Below are 18,431 nucleotides of genomic sequence, written 5' to 3' on the forward strand. Positions count from 1 at the left end.
TCTTTAACTTGGGTATTTCTGGAAGAAAGAAAAATCATTACATCTTCTCCTGGGAGTATGATGTCTGCAAATCCTGACAGTAAATTAGTCAGTGCTTAAGTAGACTGAGCTTTAGAAATGTCTGCTCATCAATCATTTCAAAGACAACAGAATTCCTAGGTTGAAAACTGAGGGGGAAACAACTAAACTTAAAAGTATCAAAAATGGGTGTCTCAGTTACGGTCAATGGTTAAAATTTACCACAGGACTGAGTGAGGAACTGCAGTGAACCCTTGCTCAGAACGCAACATCTCGTAGCAGGTAGAGAAACTTCCTTCTTAAACCCCAGGCATGGGAAATGGTTTCTCTTCCTTTTTAAATTAACAGACCATTTGTTCTGCTCAAAGTTTTAGGTCTGCAAACAGTTTCAATGACCAAGAAGCTTTTGCTTCTTTTACACCCTTTCCCTGTTTTACTTCATTTCTTTAGATAGTGTTGACTGTTTCAGTGAATATTAAACACAGGGGGAAAGCATTTTTCATCTTGGAGGCTATAGATCATCACTGTGATATTTTAGATGTTTCATTGATAGTAAATGTTTTCCCTCATTCTCCACTGAAATCTGAGTTTGAGTGAATGCTTGTGAAAGTAGAGCAGACGAAGTGCCAGACCTCTCTGAATCCCTGAAGGGCTGAATTGCATGCTTAATTGGGTTCCATGGATCAAGCTATTGATTTGGAGTATGTAGTGTTTACAGTAAAATATTGATTTGGAATATGTAATGTCTACAGTACCATATTGATTAATGACATTGAGAAGCTTCTAGAGAACTAAAATGAAAATGGAAAAGTGATTTTTTACATTGTCTAAGTACTGGTTTTTTCATTAAGTGATTGTCACAGCCTTTATTTGATCAGGAAAAAAATGCTTCTGTTTATTCCTTATTTCCCCAGTGTCTAGCTCAAGTGAACACAGAGATTAAGGATTTTAAGTGATAAAGGATGGACAAGCAGTTTTTGAGTAATTGCTTCTTGTGACTTAGACAAACAATTGTAGTTGTCCATGTTGAAGAAGTTGTGGCTGCAACTAGAAAGATTTTTTTAAAAACTTTTAAAGACTGGAGTCTTAGATCTTACAATGTGAGGGACAAGATTAGACCAGATGGACTTGATCACAGTAAATGCTTGCCTCCCAGAAACGCTTGGCATCTTTTTAAATAAAGCTGTCTGAAGTGCTTTGAAGTGCTGTGAGTCAGGGTCGTGAAGAGGCTTATCTACCTAAGTAACTAAAAATAATAGTTTACAACTGTTACTGTCTACAAAGTACTTGATTAGGAATTTTGGAAGAACCAAGTTCAGATGCAGTAGCTAATTAAATTTCACTCTAGTCTTTCTTCTCCATATCTTAGGTCAAAGCTGACTTAGGGCTTGTAGTAGAGCTCACCAAATATCAGAACCTCTGTTTATCGGAAAAACAGAATTATGAGCTGACAAGGGGCAGCGAGGAAAGCATTGGGTGTTAGCAGTTCATCAGCCAGCATGGCTGCAGTTAAAGTGTATACCAATTGTTTCAGCTTCTAGGCCAAACTATGAGTTGCTAAAATCACAGAGCAGGCTTTTTCTTCAAACAGAATTTTTCTGGCTCTACTTTTCATACCGATATTTTAATTTCAAGGGAAATTATAGGAATATTCATTGTACTTTGTAGCAGATGATTATTGTTTCACGGGTATTGTTGTGGGTGGCACAGCCCAATGTGATAAATAATTCCAGCATAGGAAAGCCTCCACTGTAATGTAAATTAGAACTGATGTGCATAAACTCAGTTCTGTGATAGGAAATGTATAGCAACATCTTTGTCTGTAGATGGATCTAAGCAGCCTTTTAAACACCATGCCAATACTTGTAAATGGTGTTTGAAGTCTGGTTAGTATATACTACAATAAGTTATTGCTCTTTCCTTACTATAATCATTGGAAAATTACTGTTCATTCTTATTTTACCCTTTGTCTGCTAGTTATTTAAATTGGGGATTTGGTAATCATTATTTAAAATGAATCTGTTGTTGGCTGTTGTTATACATTATTAGCTTTTCTGTGTAGAAATAAAACTGTCTTATCAGCAGGCCTACTGAACTACCATTATACTTCACTAAACAGGCTATTTGTAACCAAGTTATACCTGTGAAAACTGATTTCCTGTAGGTTGCCTGCAAAGGGAGGGAACGTTTCTGAGTTGTGACAAAGATCAGCACACTGATCGTAGCTCAGGGAGCTATGAAACAAAACAGCACGCTAGGTATTTTCTTTTTTCCACTTGTTTAGGAGTATGACTATCAGACTTGTGGCGAGCTAGCTCTTGCAAGCAAAACCTAGGAAAGGAAGTTCATTGTCTCTTTCTGAAGTCTCAACTTTACCCCCGCTTCCTCTAGCTGTGTTGCTGATGGAGGAGTTGCTGAGCAATTATTTCCTTTTCCCACAAAGTGCACAAATACCCTCCTGGTCTTCGCAGCCCACTAGGTTCTACTTCCCCTCATGCTTGCAAGCAGTGACAATGATCTGGCCTTTTGATCTTTGCACCACAAGTGCGCTCTGACATTTTTCCACCCCATGTATTTTTCCATTTTATTGCTGTTTCCATTAGCACTTCGGCTCAGAAGCTTTGATCCCTCATGCCTCTTTAACTTTATTACTTAATTGTGAATAGATATGTTGACCTACTTCTTTCAGAAATGAGCTGGTACTGGATAATGTTTTAAAGGAAAATTTGGTGGACATGATCCCTTTTTTACTCCATTCCTAATGATTCTTGTTTAAATGCAGGTAGACAGAACCTGATGAAGTGGAACAGGCTGTTAGATCTCTTGTGCAAGTTGCATGCACCCACGTTCCACCATCAGACTCCAGACTTTCACCAGTTAGCACTGACTTCCAGTCTGTTTGTTGTTAAAATGGCTTCAGATACAACATCCAGTTCCAAATCCAGTGTAATTTTCATAGTTATTTTTAATTTTTGTGTCTGGAGTTTCATCACTCTTCTTTGTGTAAATAAATAGAAGGATGACCAACTGATCAAATGGTTATACAGCAAAAACAGCATAATGGGCCATATGAAAAATAATGCCAAATAGATTAAGTGGGGGAGGGGAAGATGTTTTTGCTTTGTCTCTCAGCTGTGACCACCTTGGTTGTTTATAAAGTGAGAAAGAAAGAAGGTCCAAGAATCTTTAAAGGATTGTTTTGAAATAGTATGTGAAATATCCTTTGATGTTTGAGCTATGTGATATACTTACAGAAACGGGACTGTAAGTTCTTAGTTTCTTTACATCCTTCTCAAGTTTATTTCCAGAGTATCTATCATGGCATTTGTCCAAATAAAAACTATTGAGTTAGAAAAGAGTTGCAATCCCAGTCCTGCCATCTCTGGTGAAACTTGCATAATGTCAATTTCTCTGATGTACATAGCATATGTTCTGGTAATTGCCACATAAATGCCAGTGATTTCAAAGACCTTCTTAATGTGTTATAATTTGGCCACTAATGTCTTGCTAGTGTCAAATATTTTAAATAAAGGGCAAAGGAAACTTGGAATTTCTTTTTACTTTTTCTGCGTTGTAGAGATGCAGGTCACAAATGTCCAGTAGACAACGAAATTCTTCTCGAAAATCAACTTTTTCCTGACAACTTTGCTAAACGGGAAATCCTTTCGTTAACGGTTAAGTGTCCCAACAAGGGCTGCAGTATGAAGATGGAGCTGAGGCATTTAGAGGTGAGAATTAGTTTTGAAAATATGGAACCTTGTTTTCATGGACAGGTAAAAATTCTAAATAACTTAATATAGATGGTCATACCTGATACCTGTTCATGCTGATTCAGTGCATTGTTCATTCAAGACTATAGCTACATGTTGGGTTTTGGTGAGTCTTTAATTAGGTGATTCTCAAGTCAGCGTTGTAGTGTATGGAAATTGTACTAACACAGCTTTGTCTTTAGCATCATTTGTGTTTGTCTTTTGATCAACTCTATCTGTACTTTACACAAGTTCCCTAAAGTGAGTTTAATATTCTCTCAAAGCAGCTAGATTTATTAGTTGAAGAAATTATTTTGAAAAATAATACAGAAAGTTAAAAGGATAAACTTAAAGCTGAATTTATACCTGCATTCTTAAAGCTCTGAATACATGAAGTCCTGATGTTTGTAGTGGGATAATAACAGGCCATTGGTAAACTCAGCATAAGTGCATATGGATAGGCTTGCATGAAGGAAAGATTGCAATTTGTTCTCTTGTACTGTGCTTTATGTTGAAAACAGATGAAGGCAATAGTACCTTTTGGTAGTATCAAATCCCTCTTTTATTCTTGTTCAGGACCACCAGTCACAGTGTGATTTTTCCACTGTGGAATGCCCACAGTGCCAAGGAACCTTCCAGAAGAACCATCTGAAAGAGCACATTACACAAGAGTGTCCAAGGCGTCAAGTCTGTTGTCCAAACTGTGCTACATCTATGGCCTATGAAGTTAAAGAGGTACTTAGCCGGAGTCTCAGTTTTTCAACCTTCATTCACATGGGTTTACTTGTAAATAGAACATCAGTTTTTAAAATTTAAAAAAAAAAAAAAAAAAAAAAAGGTTTTGGTCTAAAAGATCTCTTTGTGCTGCACAGGTGAGAAGCAACAAACTCAGGACATTAGTCTAGAACAGACTGGGGAGAGAATTGTGCTTAAATACAGACTTCTTGGGAACCTTGTGGTGTGAAAAGACTTGTGTAAGAACCATTGATTTTTGGCCTTACCATCAAAGAGGCTGGTATCTACTGCCAAAGTAACACACAAAGCAATATTTACATTTACAGTTTTTATGCCTGGCAGAAAGGATGTGTCAGGAGATGCATCTTTTGGCAATACCTGTTAACACACAAGACCAAGATCATTTCTGAATTCTTCTCCTGGCTCTGCATTTTTTACTTGGGTGATACTAAGGATAGTCCTTTCCTTTTTGAGCTTCTATTTCTTTATCTGTATATGGATGTGTTTTATCTCAAGGGCTATTAATTTTATGATACCATATTGTGAATTGGCAAACAGAAATACCTCATGTAGTCCAACAATACAAAAAAAACTTTAATATAGTTCCACTACAATTGAACATGAATTTCAGAAACTTCTGGATAAATTCAGACTCCTTTGGAGCATAAGAGCTTTAGGAAATAAAATATCTCCAACTTTTTGAATCTCTTGTATGAGTCCAGGAAAAAACAATAATTATAGAAAGCATATTATTCAGGTAAGGGGATTGTCTTTGTTTCACAGTTGCATACAGCTAAATGCAAAATTTGAAATGTAAATATAAATTTAATGTCTTACCAGAGGTGATTAGCACTCTCTTAAATTGTGTAACTTTATTGATTCTTTCTTTCCTCTCTTTTTCTCTGTTTGATAACTAAGCTTCATGACCAAACTTGCCCACTGGCCAATGTATTTTGTGAATATTGCAATACAGTGCTCATCAGAGAGCAGGTAAGAGACCACCTTTCTCTGTGTTTAATCTGGGTCAGATGTTTTGTATTTATATTGCTTCTTTAATCTGAAATTAATCTTGAAGAAAGTTTGTTTACTAGCTAATAAATATCTGCCTGTCTCTCTCTGAAATGTTGCATCCTATACAGGTGTAATACTCTTTTAAATGCTGCTCCAGCTTGCAATTGCAGTCTGGTAAAGCTCTGTAGGATTTTTGGCTGCAAATCACGTTGTTTAGCTATACTGCTTCTTGACAGGGGGCATCCTGCATGTTTTTGATCTTGAATGGAAGTTAAAGCATACCAAACAGCTGCCAGTGGTTATGGCTGACATTAGAAGACAAGGCTTTGATTTGGGCAGAGAGGGAGAATATGTGCAATTGGAAAGCCACTGCTGAAAATTAGCTATAAGTAATTCACTGTCAAATTGTAGATGCTGACTGGAATTCTACTTGCCTATTACTATTGTAATAGTCATTAGTATTTCTTCAATAATAACTTACTTCATTGACAGGAAAATGATAAACATTATTTAATTTGCACCCTATCCCTGTTTGAATGCAATGGCAACTATGTTAATGACCTGGCTTAAAATAAAGAATGATCTTGTCAAATGGGAGAAATACTCTGAAAAACTGATTGAATTCAGTAATGACAAGGGCAAAAATCTGTTGTTGGGTAGAATAATGAACTGCAAAAATAGGGAACAGAGAATGCTAACTTAGGTACTGGCTTAGAATCAATGGCTGACCTTTAGCTTATGTTTTACTTTATCATGATATTTAAATAAGGCAAACATACTGGGTTGCATAAACAGGTATTTTGCCTGTGAAATCTAGGATTATCCTTTGTTCTGGTTTAGGGCTCGTAAGGCCTCAGCTGAAGCTGTCCAGCTTTTGAGATGGGGATGGATAGGGAGGATTCAGAGCAGTGAGATAATTGGGTCTGGAAAACACAGCCCGTAAGAAAAATTGAAGTAACTTGGGGTTTTTGAGGAAAAGCATAATGAAGAGAGACAAAAAGGCATATGGAAGTAGTGCCTTAGAAGGGAAGGAAATGGACTGTGATCTAGGTTGAGGATAGGCTAGAAACAAAAGGCATTTGTTCTAGCAAGAAAACCTAAATGATTTCTGATGCCTAATGTAAGAACGAAGGCAATGAATTGTTAAAGTACATAGAAGGAGGATGTATCATTTTTATCCTCATCTAACATTTTTGTTCAAAACTCCATATTTCTTTGACAAATTGTATAGATATAAACTGATCTGAATTCAGGTACCTGTTGAGAGTCCATCCAGCCATATTCTTTGAGGATGTTATAAAAGAATACTCTTGATGGAAAAATTAATTTCAAATCTGATTTGGTTTAGATGCCTAACCATTATGACAATGATTGTCCTACTGCTCCCGTGCCATGTTTTTACAGTGCCTTTGGGTGTCCTGAAAAGGTAAGCCTTTTATCAGAATCATGAATTGCAGACCACCTGCATGTTTTTGTTGAGGTTTTTTTTAATGTTTTACTATTCTTGTCTCATTTACCAGCCCAAATCCTTAGTCATTTGGTTTGTTTGGGTTTTGTTTTGATTTTTGTTTGTTTGTTTTGAAGTATCTTAATTCTAAAACACTACATGTGGATACATTGCCTTTCAAAAGTAATTTTAAAATTGAAAAACTCTGTGCATTATGTGCTTAGTGAACTTGCTTTTATTAATCCATGAGTGTTTTCTCAGCTTTCATGTCAATAAAGTAGTTTCTAGAATTTCTTCCAAAGTTGTGAACAAATACATTTATGGCTCTTAAGAGTTCAGTGAAGAAAACCTGACAGTGCTTTAAATTTGATTAAATTCTAAAATTCTTTAATCTGGATACTCTTATTTCTAGTCATTTAATACCTCTTTGAAAGAATGGATCTTTTCCCTGCATCGTTTCCACATCAGTTTTCATACACCTTTGTATTTGGTACTGTGGAGCATTTCAGCAAATCAATGAAGGGAATACAATGCTGATTTAAACACAGAAAAATACTAAAAGTGTGTTTATCACTAACACTTTTTCACCCTGTCACTATTTTGAGTTGAACAGTATTTGTCCACTGGCATTTGAACTTCTTTTTTCATTTGTTATAACAGTGATCTTAAATTTGGAGCCCTGCATTGGTAAAGTGCTACTTTGTCACATCACCTGTCCTTGATTCACATTTCAGTTTTTCTCACATAAGAAAAGCAACTAGTTTGTTTGATTTTCTTCAGAGCTACATTTAAGATGTAATTGCAGGTAATTGTTGATATGTTCCTAATACCACATCTCTTAAATTCTAGATGCAAAGGAATGAACTGGCACGACATATGCAGGAGTTCACTCAGGTTCACATGAGAATGATGGCTCAGAGTTTTCAAAATATCAGCGTTACTGCTACAAATCCTGTACCCTTCATCAATGGCCTACCCTTTGACCCTGCCCTCTTTTCACATGTGTCACATGCCACGTATGATTGTAATCCAGAAGTTGAAAACTTCAAAGAAACTATTCAGCAGTTGGAAGGTCGTCTGGTAAGACAAGATCACCAAATCAGAGAACTCATTGCTAAAATGGAGACTCAGAACACTCACATGGCAGAACTCAAACGTACTATCCGAAATTTGGAGGGAAGGATTACTGAAATGGAGGCACAGCAATGTAATGGTATTTATATCTGGAAGATTGAGAACTTCAGTGGACTTCAGAAAGCCCAGGAAGAAGAGAGACCTGTTGTGATGCACAGTCCTGGCTTCTATACTGGAAAGCCTGGCTACAAGCTGTGTTTGCGCCTGCATATCCAATTACCAAATGCTCAGCGTTGTGCTAATTTTATATCTCTGTTTGTCCACACTATGCAAGGAGAATATGACAGCCATCTGCCTTGGCCTTTCCAAGGCACTATACGACTTTCTATTTTGGATCAGTCAGAAGGCCCCGAAAGGCAGAATCATGAAGAAGTAATGGAAGCCAAGCCAGAGTTACTAGCCTTCCAGAGACCAACAATTCACCGCAATCCAAAAGGTTTTGGTTATGTGACTTTCATGCACCTGCAAAACTTGAAACAAAGAACCTTCATAAAGGATGATACCCTTCTGGTGCGCTGTGAAGTTCTAACACGTCTAGATTTAAACAGTCTCCGCAGAGAAGGATTTCAAGCTCGCAGCACTGATGGAGCTATGTAGTCTGTAAGTCTTAACCAGAGGAATGGAGCCGCTAGTCATGTTCTTCCACGACAGATTACAAACGTGCTTCATCATCCATATAGGCTGCATTTGTAAAAGATCATAGTTGCCAACATAGTTGATCTTCACCTGAATAGAACTTTGTTGCTGATATTCTTTTTTTCTGTATGAGGTCATGTGTTCAAGTATTTGGTATTGTTCTCTATTAAAGTAATAAGCTACTTCTGTAGCAAGCTAACTAAATGAAGTGTTATGTATCAAAACTGCCTACAGGAGAATCCTGTACATCTCACTTTGGTAAAACCTAAGTCATATCAGAAAAGACCTGTAAATCTTTTTGCCTTGGTGACTTGGGCTATAGATACTGTAGCAGGGAAATAGCTAAATTAATAAAGATGAAGGGGGTTTTGTTTGTTCGTTTTTTTTTCACAGAGCTTGGGAAAGTTGAGATAGTTGCTATATTAACTTACCTAGAATTTTGAATTGGCTATGCTTCTCTTGAAATCTGAAGTCAAGTTAAAACTTTGCTCGCGTCATCTAGGGTTGAGGTATGCTTTGACCCTTCCCTCCTGCAGTTAGCTTCAGGAAGTTGCATGTTGATGCAGAGTTGATACTAGTATTTGTGAAAGACATGGTAGTGTTGTGGAGAAGGTTAAATGACTCTGAGCTGAGTTCACTGAAGAAATATTTGTAATGTGGTCTGAAAGCGCCCCCCTAATTCTCTTTATTTTGATAAATCTTTTTGTAAGAGTGTGCTCTGGGCCCAGAATGTCAATCACCATCACCAGAGAGATAAAAGTGTAGCATTTGAATGAGATACCTTTGTGCTGGTGAGATCTCCTCCTAGTGCTGGACATGCTTCAGGTTGTGAGTGGATACATGAGCAAAGGCATGTACTAACTAGATAGGGAGATGCAGAATTTGTTTTATTGTTGCTGAAACCTGAATTTGTACCAAAGCTGAACTTGTGACCTGCATCTGTTCAAATGATCTGTTGGTGTTCTGGGTGATGTATGACCTATGTTGTCTCCTATGAACATAGGCCATATCAACATCCAGCTGTCATATTTCCTGTCCCTTTAGACAATAGGAGCTGAGCCACTCTCAACGCTTTGGAGGGGAAGAAAAGTCTATTAATTAGTGTGAGGAAAAATCGTAATCCTGTTTGCTCTTAGGAAAAAAATCTGGCTTCCATAGTTACTCATTTATCAAACACTAGATTCACTACGTAAAGAATTCATGAGCTTCCTAATGTTGCATGTTATTGTTTTCTGTACTGATTGTTTGTATGCCATATAAATGTTAGTTTTGACCAGTCAAAGCTGAGTAGTTCAAGTTCACTGGTGCTAAAAATTTTAACTTTTCATGGTGCTGATAAAGTTCTGAATCTTATCTTTAGAAGGAGGGAAGAAAAAAGTTTTGTTCATCCCATAATTTAAGTACACGGTCTGATACCGAAGAAAGACCTAAGCTATAAATAAGTATATGTATATGATTTCTCCAATCTAGTGAAAAAGCCTAAAGACTTGAGACACTGCAACTTAAAAGATACTGAAGAGTATTCCAACTAGTTGTCCTCATCAAAGCAATCCCATCAGGATCATCAGAGGGGAAAGTGCATATGCTTAATATATGCAAGACTAATGAAAGACTACCATAGTATATTGATTTGCGAGGATACTCTGCCTGCTGGCATGAGATTTAAAATTCCAGGACCCAACCTATGACTTTGTTCATCATATTCAGATGAGTAAAATTTATTTTGCAGATAGAGCCCATTAGTTGAATAGGGATTGTGTTTAATGGCATATTGTCACTACTGAAACATGAACTTCCTGGCTAATGGTAAATACGGTTGTTGACTTATTTAGTGCATTCTGTGTGTTTAGAGGACAGTTGAAGCATATATTACTCAAAATAGGAAAAGATCCAGTCTTTAAAACTATCTTTTTTAAACCCCTTAAGTAGTTTTTATACTGAATAGCCTCATCCTATTAGCTGAATTGTTTTGGAGTGTGTTCAGTTAGAGCATTCCTGGTAGTTAAACTATTCTTAACCAAGAGCTTTTAATGTACGTGAGAGTGCCCAGACTCACTGTACACAGAAGGCACTGTACACTAGTTCCCCAATCATTTTCAAGCTATGTTAGTTCTTCATGTTTTTCCAAGATGCTCAGACTACCATTCTCCTTTTTTTTTTTTTCTTTTTTTTTCAGGGGGTGGGGGTGGGGGCAGAAGAAACACTTGTAATTTGAGAGCTTCTTCCTGCCACAGTTCCTTTCTCAACCTGACTGATGTTAACAAAAATGTCCTTATTCTGTGTTCTAATACTTTATACCCAAGACCCACTAAGTGCATTAATATTCTTTCCTTTTCAAGCTTTGCATTATGAACTGAATTTTTGCTTTGAGCCTTATCTGCTAGATCTGATATACTTCTGCCTTGGGAGGAAACTCAGTCTGGTGGCAGGTTCAGGAGTTTAAATGATTCAGGTTAATATTGTACAATAGCAGAAACCAATAGGGAATAAAAAGCTACTGCATGTATAATACTGTATTGGCCACAGTAATATGAATGCTTTATTCACTGCTGCTATTCTACTGGTTTTGTATTTTAATATTACCAAGTAGAACTCTGAGTGATGCCAAATTACTGTAATGCCAGAGTTTTACATGAGAGACTTTCAGAGCTAATTTGCTAAGTATCAGTTAAATCTTTGTGATGAAAAATTATAAATGTTAATGAAATGTTTATTAATCTACTTGTTCCATTTTCCTCTTTCTTCCCCCACCTTCCAAGCTACTCTTCATTTGGCTTGAACATGTTTTAAGTCAGCCACTCTTAGTATGTGTATTTGCAAAGCTACTATGGCACAAATTTTCCAATTATAATATATTGCAAATGTTATCTTTTTGCCTCTGAATGTCTTCCCCTGCAGGGCAGGGAAAATTTTACTAAAAATGTTGGTATGTAATGTATATGTGGGAGCTCAGATAATGTGAGATGTATAGACTTGTTTTTTAAGTGGTCTCATGATATGCCTGATCATGTTTGCTATCAAGAGATTAAACTTGCTAAAGAAATAAAATCAGGGTAGCTTTTCTGTTCTTATTTAGAGACACTTTCACATCAAATACATTGATGATGAATCCAAAAGATTATTCTGGGGTCAATGTTAGAAGTGTGTATTGGTTTGCATTGAACAGAATGAAAGTACTCCTGTTCCCTTGGAAGTATTGATAGATTGTTTAATATATTTTGTAATTAAAGCACACCTATATTTCTGATAGGATTTTTAAAAATAAACTAATGAAACTGTGCACTGTATGTTCCATCTTTATTCATATGGAGGGTTATTCAAAAAGATTAACTGATACAGAACCTCTGTGGTAGTTCTGTCTTGTGGGTTTCAGAGTTGGCTGAGGTGGGTTTCATGAAGGAGACTATGTATCATATAGCACCAAGGCGGTAAAAAATATATTTCAAGATAAACTTCTGGCATTTATAAAGGGTAGCAATAGTTTTATGCATTACTAGAAGACATAGCTAGTATAATTATAATAAACTAAGTGTTCTCATGATCATCCTGTTATTTAAGGTACACCTCTGAAATACCAAAGAATTCTAGAAAGGTTTGGGTTAGAAGGGACCTCAAAGTTCACCTAGTTCCAACCCCTTGCCATGGGCAGGAACACCTTCCACTACACCACGTTGCCCAAAGCCCCATCCAACCTGGCCTTGAACATTTCCAGGGAGGAGACATCCACAACTTCTCTGGGCAACCTGTTCCTGTGTCTCACCACCCTCACAGGGAAGAAATTCTTCCTAATATCTAATCTAAATCTATCTTCTTTCAGTTTAAAACCATTACCCCTTGTCCTATCACTCCATGCCCTTGTAAAAAAGTCCCTCTCCAGCTTTCCTGTAGGCCCCCTTTAAGTATTATAAGGCTGCAATAAGGCCTTCCCCGGAGCCTTCTCTTTTCCAGGCTCAACACCTCCAACTCTCTCAGCCTGTCCTCATAGGAGAGGTGCGCCAGCCCCCGATCATCTCCGTGGCTCTCCTCTGGATGCACTCCAACAGGTCCATGTCTGTCTTGTCCTGGGGACCCCAGAGCTGGGCACAGTACTCCAGGTGGGGTCTCACAAGAGTGGAGTAGAGGGGCAGAATCACCTCCCTTGACCTGCTGGTCATGCTTCTTTTGATACAGGCCAGGATACAATTGGCTTTCTGGGCTGCAAGTGCACATTGCCGGCTCATGCTGAGCTTCTCATCCACCAACACCCCCAAGTCCATCTCCTCAGGGCTGCTCTCAGTCCATTCTCTGCACAGCTTGTACTTGTGCTTGGGATTGCCCCGACCCATGTGTGGGACCTTGCACTTGGCCCTGTGGAACTTCGTGTGGTTCGCTTGGGCCCACTGCTCAAGCTTGTCAAGGTCCCTCTGGATGGCATCCCTTCCCTCCAGCATGTCGACCGCACCACACAGCTTGGTGGTGTTGGCAGACTTGCTGAGGGTGCACTCGATCCCACTGTCCGTGTCGCCAACAAAGGTGTTAAACAGTGCCAGTCCCAATAATGACCCCTGAGGAACCCCACTCGTCACCGTTCTCCACTTGGACATCAAGCCATTGACCACAATACTTTGAGTGCGACCATCCAGCCAATTCCTTATCCAGCAAGTGGTCCATCTGTCAAATCCATGCATCTCCAATTTGGAGATAAGGATGTTGTGTGGGACAGTGTCAAATGCCTTGCACAAGTCCAGGCAGATGATGTCAGTCGCTTTTCCCTTATCCATCAATGCTGTAACCTCATCATAGAAGGCCACCAAAGTGAAACCATGTTGGCTGTCACCAATCGCCTCCTTATTTTCCATGTGCCTCAGCAGAGTTTCCAGGAGGATCTGCTCCATGATCTTGCTGGGCACAGAGGTGAGACTAACTGGTCTATAGTTCCCCAGGTCTTCCTCTTTTCCCTTTTTAAAAATGGGGGTTATGTTTCCCCTTTTCCAGCCAGTGGGAACTTCACCAGACTGCCACGACTTCTCAAATATGATGCATAGTGGCTTAGCAACTTCATCCACCGCTTCCCTCAGGACCTGCAGATGCATCTCATCAGGTCCCATGGACTTGTGCACCTTCAGGTTCCTTAGATGGTCTCAAACCTGATCTTCTACAGCAGGTGGTTCTTCATTCTCCCAGTCCCTGCCTTTGCCTTCTGAGGCTTGGGCAGTGTGGCTCCAACACTTGCCAGTGAAGACTGAGGCAAAGAAGTCATTAGGTACCTCAGCCTTCTCCATATCCTAGGTAACCAGGTCTCCTCTTTCCTTCTGGAGAGGGTCCACATTTTCCCTCATCCTCCTTTTATCACTGATGTACCTATAGAAACTTTTCTTGTTGCCCTTGATGTCCCTGGCCAAATTTAATTCTGTCAGGGCTTTAGCTTTCCTAACCTGATCCTAACCTGGCTGCTCAATTTCTCTGTATTCCTCCCAGGCTACCTGCCCTTGCTTCCACCCTCTGTAGGCTTCCTTTTGAGTTTGTCCAGGAGCTCCTTGTTCATCCATGCAGGCCTCTTGGCATTTTTCCCTGACTTCCTCTTTTCTGGGGTGCATCGCTCCTGAGCTTGGAGGAGGTGACCCTTAGCCAGCTGCCTTGGGCCCCTCTTCCTTCCAGGGCTTTGTCCCATGGTATTCTACCCAGCAGATCCCTGAAGAGGCCAAAGTCTGCTCTCCTGAAGTCCAGGGTAGCGAGCTTGCTGTGCACCCTCCTTGCTGCCCTAAGGATCTTGAACTTCACCAGTTCATGGTCACTGCAGCCAAGGCTGACCTTGAGCTTCACATTCCCCACCAGCCCTTCCCTGTTGGTAAGAACAAGGTCCAACATGGCACCTCTCCTCGTGGGCTCCTCTGTCACTTGGAGAAGGAAGTTATCATCAATGCGTTCCAGGAACTTCCTGGATTGCTTATGCCCTGCTGTGTTGTCCCTCCAACAGATAAAGGGGTGATTGAAGTCCCCCATGGGGACCAGGGCTTGTGAATGTGAGGCTGCTCCTATCTGTCTATAGAGAGCCTCATCTGCTCGGTCTCCCTGGTCAAGTGGCCTGTAGCAGACCCCCACTATAGTGTCACCTGTCCCTGCCCTCTCTTTAATCCTGACCCATAAGCTCTCAGTGGGCTCCTCACCCATTCCCAGGCAGACCTCCAATGCACTCCAGCTGGCCATTGATATAGAGCGCAACACCCCCTCCTCATCTGCCCTGTCTGTTCTTCCTAAAGAGCCTGTATCCTTCCTTCCCAACACTCCAGTCATAGCAGTCCGCTGCCCGCCACATGTCCGTGAGGCCAGTGAGATCATAGCCCTGCAGGTGTGCACGTCTCCAACTCCTCTTGTTTATTCCCCATGCTAAATGCATTTGCACAGAGGCATTTCAGTTGAGTCCCAAATGAAGCTGACTTACTGGCTGGAATTCCTTTGTGCTGCACTTCAAGTGTTCTCCTGCTGACCAGTGATCCTTGTCCAGGCTCTGGGCTTCTGTTGCTGGCACTGGCATCAAACTGGTAGTAGTGGAATGGATTGAGTGGGATGGATTGCCCTCCCCTGGCAACTTTAGTTGCCCTCTTCACCAGCTTGGTAAGCCTATAACCTAAGATGATCTTCCTGTTCTCTGACAGATGGACTCCATTGGCCCCAGTAGACCAGATTTCTCGAAGCAAGTCCTGTGGTCTAAGGCTGTGGCACGAGACCTGTCACCATTTGTTGATTTGCCAGATTCAAGTGGCCCTTTCGTAGTCCTTCCCTTGTCTGGGAGGATTGATGAAAAAACTACCTGTGCTCTAGAGTCCGTTACCACCACTCCCAGGGCTCTGTAATCCTTCTTGACACTCTTCAGACTGGTCCTGATTGTATCCCTGATGTCCACATGAAACAGCAACAGTGGACTCTACGAGGCTTGCTAGGCTCTTGGTGACATCCCTGATCTGAGCCCCCAGTAAGCAGCACACCTCTCTAGAGAGCACGTCGGGTCAGCACATGGGTGCCTCTGTACGTCTCAGAAAATAGTCACCTACTACTGTCACCCATTGCCTTTTCTTAGTTGAGCTGGTTGTTACATGGGGAGCAGACCGGGCTGCCTTACTTAGCTCCAGTATCTCTCCTGATGTGGCAGGTCTTGCCTCTTCAGTCTGCAGAGTGGTGAAGCAGTTCTGCAAGGGCACGTCAGGCTTCGGGGGGAAGTCTCTCCCTCCTGCTGGTCCTTGCTGTTGCAAGCTTCCATTCTTCTGCATTCTTGTGTCCCCCCCCCCCCCCTTCTGTGTGTGCTGGTGAGGGAATTTTTGGCTGTTTGGCCATGGGTCCCCTGCAGACTGTGCTTGAAACCAGCTATCTAACACCTTCTCAGCCTCCCTGATGTTACACAGCCTTCTCACTGCCTCCTGCTCAGCCACCCGCTCCAGGAGGTCCTACACCTGGACACACCTTGTGCAGGCAGGCCTGCCACCTGTCCCTGCCGCAGGAGAAAGTTCCAGGCACACCCTGTAGCCCGAGGTCTGCAGTGCAGCCTCTCCCCTCAGCAGCCCCGTCCGGGTGGAGGCATCGAGCCCGCAGGGGCAGATGGTGCAGACCCCCAGCCGGAGCTGCAGCCTTTGCTCTCAGACGAGTGCCCCCCGTTCTGCCTCGAGGGTCAGGTAGTGAAGGTGCCCTCGGCCTGTCACAGAGCGGTGCCGCTTGCCGGGTGGTGTGCACCCCACCCACTCGGCCACTGAACGCCCCTCCCGCCAAAGGGGGCCCTCCCGCTCCAACTGCCGCGCCACGCCCCCTTTGCGCGCGGCGCTGCTGGCCGCCCACGCTCCCTGGGCGGCCTTGTGTAGGTGTGGGTGGGTGGGTGGCTCTGGCAACACCCAGGCCGCGTCAGCGCCTCCCGCGAGGGCTGCGCTCCCCCGCCTCAGGTAAAGCTGAGCGCTGCGGTCTCCTGCTCGCTGTGCGCAGTGCCGCTCCGGAGCAGCACCCCTCGGCTACTGGCTGAAATACACTGCACACTATCACCTCTCTGGCCACATCCTGCCTGGCCGTTATATCTGTCACAAAAACAAGTATGGGTTGGAGCTTTGTTGCAAGATATGCACATCAGAAACCAAAGGGAGTTCCTCCCTCAGTAAGAGAAGTAAGTGTTTGCTTCACAGCAATCTGCTAATTTATCTCAACCACAGAGGCATTCTGGATCTGTTTTTTAATAGCATCTGCAGGAAGGGAATCTTGGTCTCGGACTCCATGCCCTATAGCGTGTATAGTGTTCAAGACCTTCCAGTTCTTCTGAGGAAACTTAATGGTATTTAACTGCGCTGCATTAGATGTCTAGTAATATCATGTTAATTGTGACTTTATCTTTCATCCAAGTAATGGATAGGAAAGCATGCTCAGATACTAATATCTGTTGTGCTAATCCATTTTTAATGCCCCATAAGTTTAAGTACATTAAAATCTTTTGATGAGATGAAGTAATAATGGCCTTTTTTTAAACAGGAAAAATAGGTGCATGCAGCTGCACCTATGAACGGCAAGTCAACATGCAGAAATAGAAGATACCAGCAATAAAAGTACATTCACACCCATGTAAATACATATGTCTCATGTACCTATATGTTTCTGAAAAAAATTGGCTTTTTACTGCTAAACTAGATGTGGACCAGGATATTCTAACTAAATATTTTATTAGACAAATACCAGTTCATTGCAGTGACTTCACAGGAAGAATATGTTTGGTTTCGCTAAAATCCTTACTAGTGCAAAGCCAGTTGCTTGGCTGCCTTATGCCGCAAAAGCACTAGCCCAGCGCTAGGGCTGTTCCATCTGGAAAGAAAAACTTATGCAATTCCTTACTACACTATCCTGGATGAGTATACACAGTGCTAGACTTCAGCTCTTCTGTGCTGCATCTCTTGTTTAGATGCTGTGACTGTTTAGCCTCTTCCAAGACAGCATTTACAGAAATCAACAAAACTTACTAAATAAAGTTCGATGAGGAATGAGTATGCTACTAACATGTACCATAAATGCAAGGCAATAAAATGGGAGGTTTATGGACCAGAAATGGCGAGTTGGGAAACTAGGCCTGTCTGGATGAAATGAGTAAGATGGCTGATGAACTTTGCCTGTGGCACATTTTGGCTAAAAAGGAAAAAAAAAAAAAAAAAAAACAAAAAAACCAACCTCAAACCCAGACTCATGCCACTCAAAGAGGAAATTGTTATGCTAGCAGGGAAAATGATCAATGGAAACACACTTCACTGTCACCACTGTCTCATCCTCATCATTTTCCCACCACTGAACCTTTGTCCCCTGTATCAGGAAGGGGTGGCTCGACCAGGCTGGACTGAGCGGATCCTGGTGCCACCACCCTCACAGGATCTGAGAGTCCTACTGACCTGGAGTACAAATTTCAGGATCTGTGGCCTTCATCTCTTCTGCCTTTTACAGGTTGGGTTTTTTTGTTGTTTTTTTTTCAATTAAACCTAACCTCTTTGCTAAAAATACATGTCTCAGCAGCCATTTAACAGTTTTTTAAGCTTGTCAAGGCTCAGAATGTGTGAAGAGTTCATGCTACTTCTGCAGTCTTTTCCAGTTCACAACCAACCATAAAAAAAACCAACCCACAGACAGAACTGTCCTTGTTTCTCCTAGTCTCATTTCCTCTTGCCTGCAAGGAAGCAGAAAGAGATTCTGTAGTAGTAGACATAGCTTGA

At 41.2% G+C, this 18,431-nt stretch overlaps 2 protein-coding genes across 3 annotated transcripts in view; one reads left to right on the top strand and one right to left on the bottom strand.

The window, feature by feature from the left end:
* RAG1 (recombination activating 1) overlaps positions 1 to 4,417 on the bottom strand; it is a 26,215-nt gene extending 21,798 nt beyond the window's left edge. The window contains exon 1 of the mRNA XM_075754719.1: positions 4,305 to 4,417. The gene's annotated coding sequence lies outside the window, so the exon portion shown is untranslated. The remainder of the gene's footprint in view (positions 1 to 4,304) is intronic.
* Positions 1 to 12,010, top strand: part of TRAF6 (TNF receptor associated factor 6) — a 22,225-nt gene extending 10,215 nt beyond the window's left edge. For both annotated transcript variants that reach the window (XM_075754731.1, XM_075754730.1), the window contains 5 exons: positions 3,596 to 3,746; positions 4,344 to 4,502; positions 5,421 to 5,492; positions 6,862 to 6,939; positions 7,810 to 12,010. In XM_075754731.1, the coding sequence (XP_075610846.1) occupies positions 3,596 to 3,746; positions 4,344 to 4,502; positions 5,421 to 5,492; positions 6,862 to 6,939; positions 7,810 to 8,691 (1,342 nt within the window). In that variant the 3' untranslated portion in view covers positions 8,692 to 12,010. The remainder of the gene's footprint in view (positions 1 to 3,595; positions 3,747 to 4,343; positions 4,503 to 5,420; positions 5,493 to 6,861; positions 6,940 to 7,809) is intronic.
* The last annotated feature ends 6,421 nt before the right edge of the window (positions 12,011 to 18,431 follow it).

Source organism: Balearica regulorum, chromosome 5 (genome assembly GCF_011004875.1).
Source record: "Balearica regulorum gibbericeps isolate bBalReg1 chromosome 5, bBalReg1.pri, whole genome shotgun sequence".
Lineage (NCBI taxonomy): Eukaryota > Metazoa > Chordata > Aves > Gruiformes > Gruidae > Balearica > Balearica regulorum.